Here is a 14,554-nt window from a genome sequence, read left to right as displayed (position 1 = left end):
CACAAACAAATGAAAAAGATCATGCGTGTTAAATTTCTTGTCTTCAGAAACCAAACTTCTACCCACTGCTTCTCTTGAATGTTCGTCCTAACTTTAGGTCATGGATAAATATGGTGAGTTCTATGGCCGTGACAGAATCAGTGAGTTACTAGGAATGGACAAAGCTGCTCTCGATTTTAGTGATGCTCGAGAAAAGAAGAAACCAAAGAAGGATAGCTCCTTATCTGCTGTGTAAGCATTTGCTTCTTGTTTGGTTTTGTTTGGTTGGTTTTGTTTGTTTATTTTTGTTTGTTTATTTTGGTGTGGTTTGAGGGCTTTTTGAGGTGTTTTTTGTTGGTGGTTTAAACTGTGAACTCAAAGTTTGTCATTTATGTTTGAATTTTCGTACTATGTTTTGTAAAAAAAAAAAAGGCTATATAAGATAAAACAATTTGCAAATTGAACTTTACTGTGAATTAATTCATTATAGAGCACTTATAAAAAAAAAAAAGGATCCTCTTACTTATGAAGATTCAGATTAATGCACAGCTGCTTGACACGTTATTTCTATTCTAGTAGTGTTGGTACTACTGGGGTACAAACTCACATTTTTTATTTTTTAGCTCAATCAGAATGAAATGATAAAATTGGCAATGTACATTTCGGTTTCAAGGAAATGGTGGAATATATTTAAGTGATATTGATGGTGACTAGTAAAACCTTGGAAGTTGGATGATTAGTCTTTACATATTTTCATAATTTGTTTTCCCTAAACTGCGTACTTGTCTGTACTTGCCAGACATCAGAAGAATCTCCTAGATGTTGAAATAGAGTAATAGTAATCATTTTCATTTTTAAAGAAGAGATGAAGAGATATCCTCAGTTTCTGCAGGGCACTTTTAACGCTATAGAGATTATAATGTAAGGGCATATGGATAATTTTCTATAATAGCACTTACCAGTGTATTTACAAGAATTATATGAAGTAGACATTAGGGCTGCTAGTAGATAAGAATTGCATTCTGGAAAGGGCTGCTTTTGTAAAGATGAAACTGAAAAGTAAAACTGGAAAAGTAAAGCCAGGAAAGAAGAGTCCACCTAAACAACCGAAACTGTAGTGCTGAGATGCAAAGGTTCTGTGGCATAGCAATACAATTTAATAATGTGGCAAAGTTACTTTCCAGAATACTTTCTTGCTTTTTTGCTGTTGGATATACTTGGATTTAGAAAGTGTTCTTTCTTTTTCGTTTTTTTTTTTTTGTGTGTGTGTGTGTGTGTGTGTGCATGTGTGTGTATGTTATTGTTGATAGAAAAAGACAGTGAAACCACCTAATCTTCCCCATGTGCTCATGACTCTTACTTAGGAAGAAAAATAAAATAATATTTGTATTGATATTCTTGGAAAAAAAGAGACCAGAATGAAGTAGTTGGAGAAGACTGATGAAATGCTTATTTTAGAATCATACCTTTCTACTATATTTCTAATGTCTGCTTTATTTCATATACATTAACAGCAACAAAAATAAATTATGATTTCATGCATCTTTCACACTCTCCTTGGAGGAATCATTCCATATTTATAGCGGCTGAATGTGCTGTGAGAAAATAAACAGCTGTGACATAGATTTGCAGAAAATCACATTCTTCAGAAATTTACATTTATCTACTTTATACCAGGTTCAAAACTGAACGTGTATGAAGCTACCCAGACTCATGCATCCACTAGATTCAGTATTTAAATATTTACAGCAAAATGAAGAGTGTAGCATCAGTAGAAGCAGTCTTCAAGCTTAGTTGGGTTCAGTGTTAGCAGATAAGTTCCCTTTGACTTTGCATTGCAGACATTGATCAGTTCTAGGTCTGATGACTCCAAAATAGTATCTAGTAATTTACTTTTCTGCTTTTATTTCACGTAGTTGCCAGAATAAAAGTGAATTGGGAAAAGGTTCTGATGTATTTCAGCTTGAGACAAATAAACCAACTGTAATGTCTTCTGTTTATGAGACAATACTCTTCCTGTAGATCGTGTTGCATAAATTCTTATTTTGTTGTTATATAAGATGTGATTTATTTATTTTTACAGGCTAAACTCCATTGATGTTAAGTATCAGATGTGGAAATTAGGAGTTGTTTTCACTGATAATGTAAGTTTATCTGTATATATATATATATATGTATATATATGCACACATTTATACTTTCTTAAAAATATACTTGAAGTGCTTCAGAGAGCATATGAAATATTCTGAATTATATTTAATTTACTATATAAAGATCTTGGATGTTTAAAAAGAGAATGTCCAAATCTTTTCCCAGTTACATGAGTATTAAGAATCTCAGTTTGTTTTACTCCCTCCCACCTCTCCCCTTCTGAAATATTTATTTATTCAGGAGGAATAAGCAAGTATTGTGCTGTGGAATTGGAAAAGTATTGTATATATTCAAGTTAAAATTTTTCATGTTCATAATCTTTACATCTGCAGTCACTTGAATATTTCTGGAAAAGTCAAATCAGTATATAGTTAATGTGTGTGGAATTACTGTAATTTATATCACTGTTAGTTGGGTTTTACACAAAATGAGGCTAATGATTTTACTCACTTGAAAAATGAGTCTTAAAAAAGGAATGATAAACAAGCCCATTTAAATACCTTACAGCTTAAAATATTGTTCATCCTATGAATGCAAACAGTCTTATGATCATGATTCACCTGTCTCAGCTAATTTTTCTGGTGTAAAAATTGCTGGGTAACAAATCGTTTTGGAAAAAGGACTATTGGAGGATGAAGATGTAATCTGTCTTCAGTCAGGAAGACTGAAATTTGCAGGTTGAGGTTGGGATGGGAATTCACCAGATCCACAGAATGCATGACCTGTAAAGAGTTTGCGTTTGTTCAAGATTATCTTTCCTTTAACAGAATGTCTGAAATTTCTCTTGTAAGTATCTACTTGTCTTTAAGTCCAATAAAATTAAAATGATAGAGGAAAAAGTGAAATTAAGATTTGTAGGAATAGTAAACTACATAGATTGTATTAAACAATTAAGTAGCAGTTTTAGTAGCTTGAATTAACTTTGGAATTACTTTTTATCTTTTTTTTGTCACTAATCTCCTTAGTGTATCAATATTTAAATATAAACATCCAGAAACTTATAATTAAAAAAGTCACTTCAAAATAAGTTTTTCAAAATTGAAATGCAGAATTTGTCAATTTTGACCATTTCTTGTGCATTCCACGTTTGCAGATTTGATATTTTTGAGCAAAAGGAAATTTCTCAAAGACTGTGTAAGAAAAAAGTCACAATTTTCTGTTTAATTGAAAAGCACATTCAAGCAATTCTACTTTTCATAAGTACTGTGAATTAAGTTAGACATAATAATCATTAATTCTATTTTGTAATGTAGTTGTTTTTTCTGTTAGTCTTTCCTTTACCTAGCTTGGTACATGACCATGTCAGTCCTTGGCCACTACAACAATTTTTTCTTTGCTGCTCATCTCCTTGACATTGCAATGGGATTCAAGACATTACGAACTATACTCTCATCAGTGACCCACAATGGCAAACAGGTATCAACTGTCATCTTTTTTCATTGGTCTGTTCAGAAGACCTTCAAGGAAGACAACCATAAATGTATTTTTTTTCCAGCTTGTCCTAACAGTGGGATTACTGGCAGTAGTGGTATACTTGTACACAGTAGTGGCATTCAATTTTTTCCGAAAGTTCTACAACAAAAGTGAAGATGGTGATATGCCAGATATGAAATGCGATGATATGCTAACAGTAAGTCTGTTTGCTTTCTGCTTTGTTTTTTTGTTATTTTTTGTTGTTGTTTTTTTCCAAACAGTTATATTTTTGTCCTTCTCTTTTGTGTAATTCCTGCTCATACAACAGTATCATTGGTCATCAACAGAAAGACTAATGTAAAGGAAAGAATCAAATTCATGAACATCCCTTGAACAACTAGATATACCCTATGCATGTTAAACAAATACTTCTTTAAACAGCTGATATAAATATGATAGTATTCTTTATCATGGTTTCTGCAAAAATGAAGATCAACTTAAAGCCATGATCTCATTCAGTTAAGGGCTGAATCCATAGGTTCAGTAGGTCAGTTACAGGCAAGGAATTTCATGTGTAATTTAAGTTCTGAAATGATTAATTTTTAATATCCATTACATTCCTTTACCAGGAGTTGTTGTGATTATCTTCCTTTCGCTATTCTCTTACTGAAAATTACTTCTTAGCTGCTGAGATGGTGCCAGATTTTGGATAGTAATTAGCGCTTTAATCCCACAGATATCTAATATATATTACTATTAAAATCAGTCTAAAAGTAACATAGAACAAAATCAAATGTATTTTAGTTATTAAATGTATTAAATGTAATGTATTAAATTATTAAATGTATTTTGTTATGCAACCTGAACCACTTCCTGGAAATTCATAGAAGTACCAAGGCTGGAAAAGACCTCCAAGATCATTCAGTCCAACCATTTACCTACCAGTAATATTTCCCATTAAACCACGTTCCTCAATGCAGCATCTGAACATTCCTGGGACACCTCCAAGTATGGTATCTCCACCACATCCCTGGGCAGCCCATTCCAGTGCCTGACCATTCTGTCAGAGCAGAAGTTTTTCCTAATATCCAACCTGAACCTCCCCCAGTGCAACTTCAAACCATTCCCTCTAGTCATATTGCCAGTTACATGGAAGTAGAGGCTGACCCCCACTTCATCACAACCTCCTTTCATGTACTGGCAGAGAGCAATAAGGTCTCCCGTGAGCCTCCTCTAAACTAAATAATTGCAGTTTCCTAGAGCTGCTCCTTGTGAGACATGTGCTGCAGACCCTTCACAGCATTAGTCTCAGACTCTTTTCATCATTAGTCTATCCTCTGAGCAAACATCCTCAAAGGTTGTTCAGTGTTTTTGTTTTGTTTTGTTTTTTATTGGATGGTGATTTTATTGTTCTTGTTTCGTTTTCCTTTTTTTTTTTTTTTTTTTTTTTTTCCCCATTTTTGTTTGAAACACCAGAAATGGGGCAAGTGATTCAATCTTGAGCTGGGGGGAAAGTGTGGTGGAAAAGGGGGTGAATTTGGTGGCAGTGATAACTCCTACTTGCACATTACTGCATGCTGAAATTTCTGTACCTCAATCATGATCTGCTGCTGGCCTTAGGGTAATCAAATACAAAATCTTTTTGAATTGAGACATGAGTACAGACCATGAAGTGCTATGGTTACAGCTTCACAGCAGCATTTATGTTCTCTCAGAAGTGCATGTAACCTGAAAGGGAAATACATTACGTGACATTGTCTAGTTGCTAGGACATAGAACATTTGTGCTAATTACTGAATTTGCTACAATGAATATTTTTAATTCCAGATGCAGAAAACTTCTTAGACTTTTGTTTTTTTTTTTTTTTTTTTTTTTTAGTGCTACATGTTTCATATGTATGTTGGAGTACGTGCAGGTGGAGGCATTGGTGATGAAATAGAGGATCCAGCAGGAGATGAATATGAAATCTATCGAATTATCTTTGACATCACTTTCTTCTTTTTTGTGATTGTCATCCTGCTTGCCATTATTCAAGGTATATATTTTTAGCTTGCAGTGACTGAAAGCATTAATGATACGTGGATTTTAGTGCTGCAGATATTGCATGCGTAAATTTAAACCAGGTCACTAAGGCAATCAAAAAGTGGATTTATAAGGTAAATCACACCAAGATGTTGTTTATCTGTATGCTGTTCTTCTTAGTCTCCACATAAGCAACAGGCTCTGCCTGGATCAGAAAAAACAAAAAATTCATAAGAACACTGATGTCACTAGAGTTTCTGCCTTCCCTTTGTATCTTCTAAAAGACTCCTGTAATGATGTCACAAAAGAAGTGATTAGAAAGAATTATTATCTTCTATCAGCTAACAGTTAGGTAAATCATAAAATTTCTACATCAATAAGAATGCTTTTTCTCACTTCCTTCAAGGGAGTTTAGAAGGCAACTCTGAGCTTCTATTAAGTTTATAACTCTTAAAGAAACAAGTTGTTTTCAAGGGTTGGGGAGGGTGCTTAATTTTTCATAGACTGCAGTAGCATATCTCAAACTATTTATTCAATTTTTGACTGACCTAAGAGTAGAGGCTGTAGCTGTCAAGCTTTGAGTATAATCATCATCTGGTATTCATCAGTTTACAGCTCAGTAGTTTCAGTAACGATCATGCAATTAGTCTGTACTTGTGTTGGTGTAAGTAAAGGGAGAATTATTAGAAATTTATCATCTGAGCCACTGAGTCTGTGGTTTTTCTTCTTTCTGTATCTTCCTGAAATGGGCACTTACTTCTGTAAAGCTTTGCCAGTGGAACCTCAAACTAAATGGCAACCATAGTGACAGTGGGTGCATTAGATCTGGGCCTCTCTGCATCTGCTGTGTAATAAATGCCTGAACACTGTTATATGTACCATAGGGTTCTTTCTTTGTTAAAGCTTCCATCATTGTAAAATCACGTGTCTTTTCATACTGAGTCAAGATTAGAGTTCTGCGAATAAAACAGAAATCTGCGTATGCAATATTTTATAATTCCATATTATAGTGACAGTTACAGGTAGCTGTTTTCTTTAATTAGCTCATATTCCTTCATATATCTAGATGTTTTTGTGTTTTCTTGAAGCTATAACAGTTTCTACTATTTCTATACAAGACTATTGTTTAATGTTGTTTGTTGGACCTGTCCCTGAATTTCCAAATATTCTTTGTCATGGTTCTTGAGCATTAACTATTATTCTGTCTTAATTTCTAGGGTTAATTATTGATGCTTTTGGTGAGTTAAGAGATCAGCAAGAACAAGTTAAGGAAGACATGGAGGTAATAACATACGATTGCTGATCTCTATTCTCTTTTCAGGTTTTCTGAACATCTGTGTTGAGTCAAAGGGTGATACTGAAAGGAGAATAAATATATGGTTCTTTACAGAATCCAGTGCTCTCAGATGAACTGAGATGTAAAAGTAAATGAGAGATAATTTACTTATTGTTTTCATTTTCCATTTTATTTAATTATCATAAGTACTCATCATAGAATCATAGGATGGTTTGGATTGAAAGGGACTTTTAACATTATCTAGTTCTAACCCTCCTACTACAGACGGGGCACCTCGCTCTAGACCAGGTTGCTCAAAGGCCCATACAGCCTGGCCTTGAATGCTTCCAGGGAACATTCACAACCTCACTGGTTGTTCCAGTGTCTCACCACTCTCACAGTAAAGAATTTCTTCCTAATATCTAGTCTAAATCTACCCTTTTCCAGTTTGAAACTATTTCTCCTCATCCTGTCACTATGAGAAGTCCCTCCCAGCTTTCCTGTAGGTTCCCTTCTGGTATTGCAAGATCACTATAAGATCTTCTCGGATCCTTCTCTTCTCTAGGCTGAAGAGCCCCAGCTCTCTCAGCCTGTCCTCATAGGGGAGGTGCTCCAGCCTTTTGATTATTTTCGTGGCCCTCCTCTGGACCCACTCCAACAGCTTTATGTCCTTATGTTGAGGGCTCCAGAACCGGATGCAGTACTCCAGTTGGGATGCTCATGAGAGCAGAATAGAGGGGCTCCCTTGTTCTTATGGTCACACTTCTTTTGACGAGAAAACTCTGCTAGAATGCAGGTTCTGAATAACATTTACCACTCTTTGATCTGCACTGTGAAAGAGGCATGCTGTTGACAGTTCTTAACTTGTATGGGGCACAAATTGTTTGTGCTGTAATGAATTCCATATCCATGACTATTTAAGTCTTTTGAATCTTGTGACTAGAGGTGTCTAGCATCATTAACACTGTGATGATACAATTCATCTCAGGTGTAGTTTTCTTTGATTAATCTATATGTGCAAATGTCCAGTACTTGCTGGTTTTCTGTTCTGTCACTTAAGTGTGTATATGAGAAATCAGAAATATGTTGAGAACTAATGTGTTTTGTAATATAAAAGTATATTCAGCTTAAAAACTCAAGCATTAAGGTAGATACTGCCTTGCATTACAGTGCGTAGTGCTGACGGTGTTCAAAGGAAAAAATAATAGGCTTTGGCTGTTCAGTGCCATTCATTCTTCTTACCTGCTCACCTACTGGTACCAGGATTTATTGGTTGACTGAACATTAATATGTTACTTTGATGGCAGTTAATCTTCTGTTTGGGTGTTTTGGCTGAAGCATTCAGTCTCAATCATCAAAAGAGAAGCTTTTCTGTTCAGTTCATATTATAGTTGATACATTGGTATTTTGAAGAAAATTACTGCATTTGGGGTGTCTGTTCTCAAAAGGGTGCAGAGATACATTATAAATAAATGTTGATGTAATCTGTGTTCTTTTTTTTAGACAAAGTGCTTTATCTGTGGAATAGGAAATGACTACTTTGATACAGTGCCCCATGGCTTTGAAACTCATACACTGCAGGAGCACAACTTGGCCAATTATTTGTAAGTATGGTAAAAATGAACATCTTGTTAACTCCTGATTAACTCTATTACATAAATAAGAGTCATTATAGATTGGCTTTGATGTGCACTCATGTTGTCTGAATGAACAACGGAGATATTTCCTTCTTTTTTTTTTTTCCTTCTTTAATAGAGTCCATGAGAGAGAAAAATGTTTGATATTAGCAAAGGTTTTTTTTTTTTGCCTTACTGAAGTGATAGAATTTCTGTGGAGGTAGGAACAGGAACTTTATGAACTTAATATATTTTTTCAATTTTGTTCTGAAACACCCATTTTGTGTGAGCAAGGAGATAAAAATTGTGAACCTGATATGTGACTAGTAAATATCCCCAGTTTCTTAGTTATATTATGGATTTATTACTTCTCTTTTTTTTTCTATTCTAATCACTATTCTCTATCTGCAAGTTAGAGTTTGTAGGCAAGAGATGTCTAGTATAATTTTCTGACAGAAAGCTTAGGAATTCTTCATATGAGGTAAGTAGTTATTGCAAGTCAAATATTGTGCATTTTGGTGTATTTTTCATTGAATAATAAGTGCATATTATAAGTGTGGGGAAACTATGTTTAATATATCTGAGAATATCATCATAAGTATAATTTAGAAACTTGTAAACCCAGGAACAGCATTTTTTTCACTGTACATGACATATTGAGAAATATACCTGTATCTGTAGATTGACTAGTGCTTCCAAATACTGTATTCACAACTCTTTTTTTTTTTTTTTTTTCCATTGTAGGTTTTTTCTGATGTATCTTATTAACAAAGATGAAACGGAACATACAGGACAGGTAGGTAAACAACTCTTTGAATAGTTAATAGATAGTTAAAATAACTTTGAACAGTTAATAAATAAAACTGATTCTAAAATAAAAATCATTCAGACTTGCCAAAACTAAGAGTATTCTAATGAATAGCATTCTATGTGGGAAGTAACTTAATTGTTATTCTTCTGAACATTTCTGGGGACTTTGGTTGCTTAATTTTAGATTATCAATTCTCTAATGCTTTTGTTATCTGATCTGACTTTTTGAAGTATTACTTCCGAAAAATATAAATAGAATCTGTGAACAGAAATAATGAGAAACATTTAAGCACCCTGTGAAAGCAACATTCTTTTCACCCTGTTGAATCTCTTGTTATTGTCTTTGACCTTTAATATTCATCAGTTACATGGTCTTCTGTGTCTACATTTCTAGATAGAGCAGTATGAAAGAACTTATGCAAGTATTTGAAAAGAAAGCTGGGGAACAATTTTAAGAGGATTTTTTTTTCATTACTGTTTATTATTCTTTCAAATCTTTGAAATCCATTTTATTTTATGCATTTTTGCATGCTTTGAAAGGACTGATGCAGAAAGTCAGTGAAATTTCTGTGACGGAAAAATATTATACTTATGCTAGTATTTGGTCTTGTGACCAGCTTTACTTAAGCTTTATAGTGCTCCTGGATGTGAAGTGACCTGGTCCTCTTCTATGTGTTTTCTCTTTTGTTTTTTGAACAGGTGACCATATGTAAAATCTACTCTAAACTCACCCAAAAATTAACATGATTTTATAAATTGATGTAGAGAAACCAAAGAATCAAGGAAGGGAAGCAATGTATTTTGGTTTATTTGTTTGTTTGTTTTTGAAGAGGCCTGCCTGATTCTTTCTCATTGAAGCAATTTAAGTCACTTAAATTTTGTTTATTTCAGGAATCCTATGTATGGAAAATGTATCAAGAACGATGCTGGGAGTTTTTTCCTGCTGGTGATTGTTTCCGAAAACAGTATGAAGACCAGCTTAATTAAGCAAAGACAAGGATTTCCATTTGAAATATGTCCATGTGTTTTCCAAGTCCTTTGGGAATGTCCAATGGATTTCTTAAATCCCCAAAACTCTGTGGTTTTAGAGCACCAAAGCTCTGTTTTTAATGACCCAGCTGCGCTTTTATTTTCTTGTGTATTTGCTTTGAGAATACTGGAGTAAAGAACAACTAAAAACAACAGCAACTCTGGAAAACAGATTACACAGACAAAAGATATCCATATAAATAACATGCACACAAAAGAAGAGACTTGAGTCAGCTTCTTTCTGAAACTGCCAGATTATGCCCTTATCTATAAAATCACACATGGGGTGACACAGTAGCAACACTCATTCAATCTATTTGTTTCATCATCCTGGAAGGGACTATATGTAGTTCACAGAGCACTGTAAAAGATTGTTGTGGACACAAAGTTGTTGGGAAATAGTGCCTTACTATATGTGGGTTGAGCTATGCAGAAGATGAGTGCATGATGACATTGTATTTTTATTTTTCTTTCTGTCTTCCTTTTCTTCCAAGTTAATATTTATTTCGTGATTTTGATGGGTTTGGGTGGAAGGGACTTGATTGTGCACATCTTTTTATTAAGACTGGAGTGTCTCAGGACAAGATTAGGTTATTGTCATTGAGTTCAATTCACATTTACCTTCCTCTTTAGCTTTTGCTTTTATTTTGGTAATGCTCTGATACAACACTGCGACTTTATGAAATCTTTGTATGAAAATGAGAAGACTGCAAAAAAAAAAAAAAAAAAAAAAAAAACACTTTAACAAGAAATGTTTCATTGCATGTTTATTATGCAAGTTTAAAACAATCAAAGAAACAACCTTCAAAAGCAAGTTGATCAACATGAAAAAAACATTCACAATAATTATCTCCATAGTAATAAAGTGTTGTGGGCTTTATTGTACATCTGAAACAAGTGTCATCAGCCAACAATGTATATGTTATGAATCTAACCATAGTTTTGGTTTCTTTTGTTTTTCTTTTTTTCATTTCTGCCACCTGTGATTGATAGTGGAGTTGAAGATTTTCTTGTTAAATTATTTTTTAAAATCAAAGCTGAAGCAATATCCATTCAGGGATCCCATCAGTTGCATCATAAAACACCAATGATGTGTACGTCACTCCATTTTGAGTCCTTTTCAATTGTAATGCCAGTCTTTACAAATAAAAAAAGAGATTCAGAATGGAAACAAGATGGTCTTGGGAGCATTTGAGGTTTTTCTTATTGAGTCATTTTATTAATCCCTCTATTAATTGCATCCACTTCGACACAGACCTGAGCTTCTGTTTCATAGAATCATAGAATGTCTTTGTTTGGAAGGGACCTCAAGGATCATCGAGTTCCAAGCCCCTTGCCACAGGTAAGGGTGCCAGCTGCTGGCCTTAAACACCTCCAGGGCAACCTGTTCCAGCACCTCATCACTCTCTCAGTAAAAAAACTTCCCCCAACATCTAATCTAAATCTCCCTTCCTTTAGTTTCAAACCATTCCCCCTTGTTCTATCGCTGTCTAGCCTTGTAAAAAGTTGATTTTCCATCATGTTTTTCATGTTTATAAACTCCCTTTAGATATTGGAAAGGTACAATGAGATCTCCTACACACTTCTCTTTTCCAGGCTAAACAAGACCAGTTCCTTCAGCCTGTCTTCACAGTTGAGGTGTTCCAGCCCTTGGATCACATTCGTGGCCCTCTTCTGGACCCTCTCCAAAATCTCCATATCTTTCCTGTCAGGGGCCCTAGGCTTGGATGCAATACTCCAGCTGGGGCCTCACAAATGCAAAATAGAAGGGGACAATCACTTTCCTCACCCTGCTTCCATCACTCCACTTTCTGATGGAACCCAGGATGTTATTGGCCTGCCAGGCTGCAAGCACACACTGCTGGCTTATATTAAGCTTTTCATCAATCAGGACTCCTAAGTCTTTCTCAGTAGGTTGTTCTTAAGGAGTTCTTCTCTCAGTTTGTATGTATACACCTCGACCCAAGTGTAAAACCTTGCACTTTGCTTTGCTGAACATCACTATGTTTGCAAGGGCCCACCTTTCAAGTTTGTCAAGTTTCCTGAATGAAAGTTTTATTCCTTCTAGTCTTCTTGCTATCCTGTTGCTCCACTTCATTTTCTTTGTCATAAAAGAAATCGACTGCATCAGTATTCCATTAAACTTAGAAAACTTATAACTATTGTTTAAATAATAATTTAAAAATGATAATTCTTCAAAGTCAAGCTTTCAGTTCAGTGGATTATGAATAGTGGTACTCTGAAATTGGCATCCTGTAGAGGATTCTGATTTTCAATTGCCTTGAATTCTATGGTATTTGAGGCCAAAGGATGGATAGGCTGGTGATGGTGGGTGGAGTGGGTATAGTGGCTAAAATTTGTATCCAGGTTTTAAAACATCCCCACCCAACTTCTAGTATTCATTCTAGCTTTATTTCTTCTCTTTGGCATAACTCTATAAAACAGTTTGAATACATCTTTCTTGGCTTTGCATATTTGATTTAGAAATCAGGGATTGTAATAATGTTTCTTTTTCGAGTATAAAGCATAAGAATGGTTTTCTGATGAGACAGACATTTATTTGATTTTGGACACTGTTGAGAAATAGCTAATGATTCTGCGTCATGTTTCAAAATCCTCTTGTTTTGAAAGCAATTTCAACTGGAATCTTTGGGCAAATAGGAGAATTGAACTGGCGTATTTCTTTAACTTCTGTGTCTCAAGGCTTCTGGAACATTCTTCTAAATGTTGTATACTGTGAGATAAATACATGTGAAGCAGCAGTTAAGCAGCGCGTTCTTTTGGTATGGCATCTACTGATTATCTGGTGAGACAAATGTTTCCTTGTAAATATTAAAAGTCTTTATTTATTGACTGAAGCTAATTAATAGCTTTCACAAAAGGGACTTCCAGTAACTAAGAATTTGTTTGTTAAAATTTGCAAGATTGTGTTGCTGAAAGTGATTGGGAATTGGCTTTAGCAGAACCTCAAAGCCTGGTCATACAGCTCCCTGTGGAATGACTGGAATTTTGGATTCCTGATGCATGGCATTTCCTCTTTGAGTCAATGCACAAAAAGTTGCTAGAAGATTTTCTCCTTTTTTAATGCTTAATATGTCCAATTCAAAAAAAGAAACTTGCTTTGAAATTAAGAGTACCTGACATAGGAGAATAGTTCATTTTGAAACTACATATTTCCTGTAATTCATATGATTTCCTACCCTGATGTCCATCCAGGTAGGTCACTTGGTACATGATGCAGACTGAGGTATCTGAGCTAGTACTGTTTTAGAATTAAAAAAAAATGTGAAAAGAACGGTAAAGAAATAGAAAGTCTTTGCTGTCCGTCCATGTTGTAAATGTCCCAAGTTTGAATTCAAGACACAATTGCTGTGGTGCAAGCTCTCTTGGACAGAGGGATGGTAGAGTTCTTGATTCTTCGTGGAGCCAGGAGAGGGGACAGCAAAATGACTACCTTGGACTTCTAGAGGGTGAAATTTGAACTGTTCAGGACACTGGTAGGGAGAATCCCTTGGGATTCAGTCCTGAAGGGCAAAGGGTTCCAGGAAGGCTGGTTGCTCCTCAAGAAGAAAGTCTTAAAGGCACAGGAGCAGTCTGTCCTCCTGAGCTGCAAGATGAACTGGCAGGGAAGAAGATCAGCATGAATAAACCAGGAGCTTTTCCTGAGGCTCCAGGAGAAAAAGAGAAGGTACCTCCTGTGGAAGAAGGGACAGGCAACTTGGGGAGAGTACAAAGAATTTGTTGGGCTGTGCAGGGAGAAAATTAGAAAGGAAAAAGCCTAGCTTGAATCTCAACTTGGCCTTTGGGATAGAAGAGAACAAAAAACTTTATGAATATTTTAACAAGAACAGGAGGGTTAAGGAGAATTTCAGCCTGTACTGGATATAGTGAGGAACACAGCCACTGAGGATAAGGAAAAAGCTGAGGTTCTCAATGCCTTCTTTACATCTGTCTTTAAAAGTCAGACCAGTTATCCTTGGGGTACTCTACCCCCTGATCTGGAAATCTTGGATGGGGAGCAGAATAAAACCCCCACTATTCAGGTGGAAACAGACCTACTGCTCCACCTGGACTGCTGCTCCAAGTCCACGGGGCCCGACAGGATCCACCAGCTGAGAGAGCTGGGGAGGTGAGAGCAAAGCCACTTTCCATCATCTATCAGCGTTCCTGGTCAATCAGAGATGTCCCAGAGGATTAGAGGCTTGCCAATCTACAATAAAGGTTGAAAGGAGGATCCATAGAACTACAGGTCCGTCAG

At 35.5% G+C, this 14,554-nt stretch overlaps 1 protein-coding gene across 1 annotated transcript in view; it reads left to right on the top strand.

Annotated features, from left to right (window-relative positions):
- Positions 1-11,470, top strand: part of RYR2 (ryanodine receptor 2) — a 352,078-nt gene extending 340,608 nt beyond the window's left edge. Inside the window, 9 exon segments of the mRNA XM_085219664.1 lie at positions 98-231; positions 2,063-2,123; positions 3,400-3,546; positions 3,626-3,760; positions 5,422-5,578; positions 6,783-6,847; positions 8,345-8,445; positions 9,202-9,253; positions 10,159-11,470. Coding sequence (XP_085075790.1) covers positions 98-231; positions 2,063-2,123; positions 3,400-3,546; positions 3,626-3,760; positions 5,422-5,578; positions 6,783-6,847; positions 8,345-8,445; positions 9,202-9,253; positions 10,159-10,254 — 948 coding nt within the window. The 3' untranslated portion in view covers positions 10,255-11,470.
- Positions 11,471-14,554: the final 3,084 nt, after the last annotated feature.

Source organism: Meleagris gallopavo, chromosome 2 (genome assembly GCF_905368555.1).
Source record: "Meleagris gallopavo chromosome 2, MGAL_WU_HG_1.1, whole genome shotgun sequence".
NCBI classification, from domain to species: domain Eukaryota; kingdom Metazoa; phylum Chordata; class Aves; order Galliformes; family Phasianidae; genus Meleagris; species Meleagris gallopavo.
Note: the sequence above shows the minus strand (reverse complement) of the source record. Positions and strands in the feature narration are given on the sequence as shown.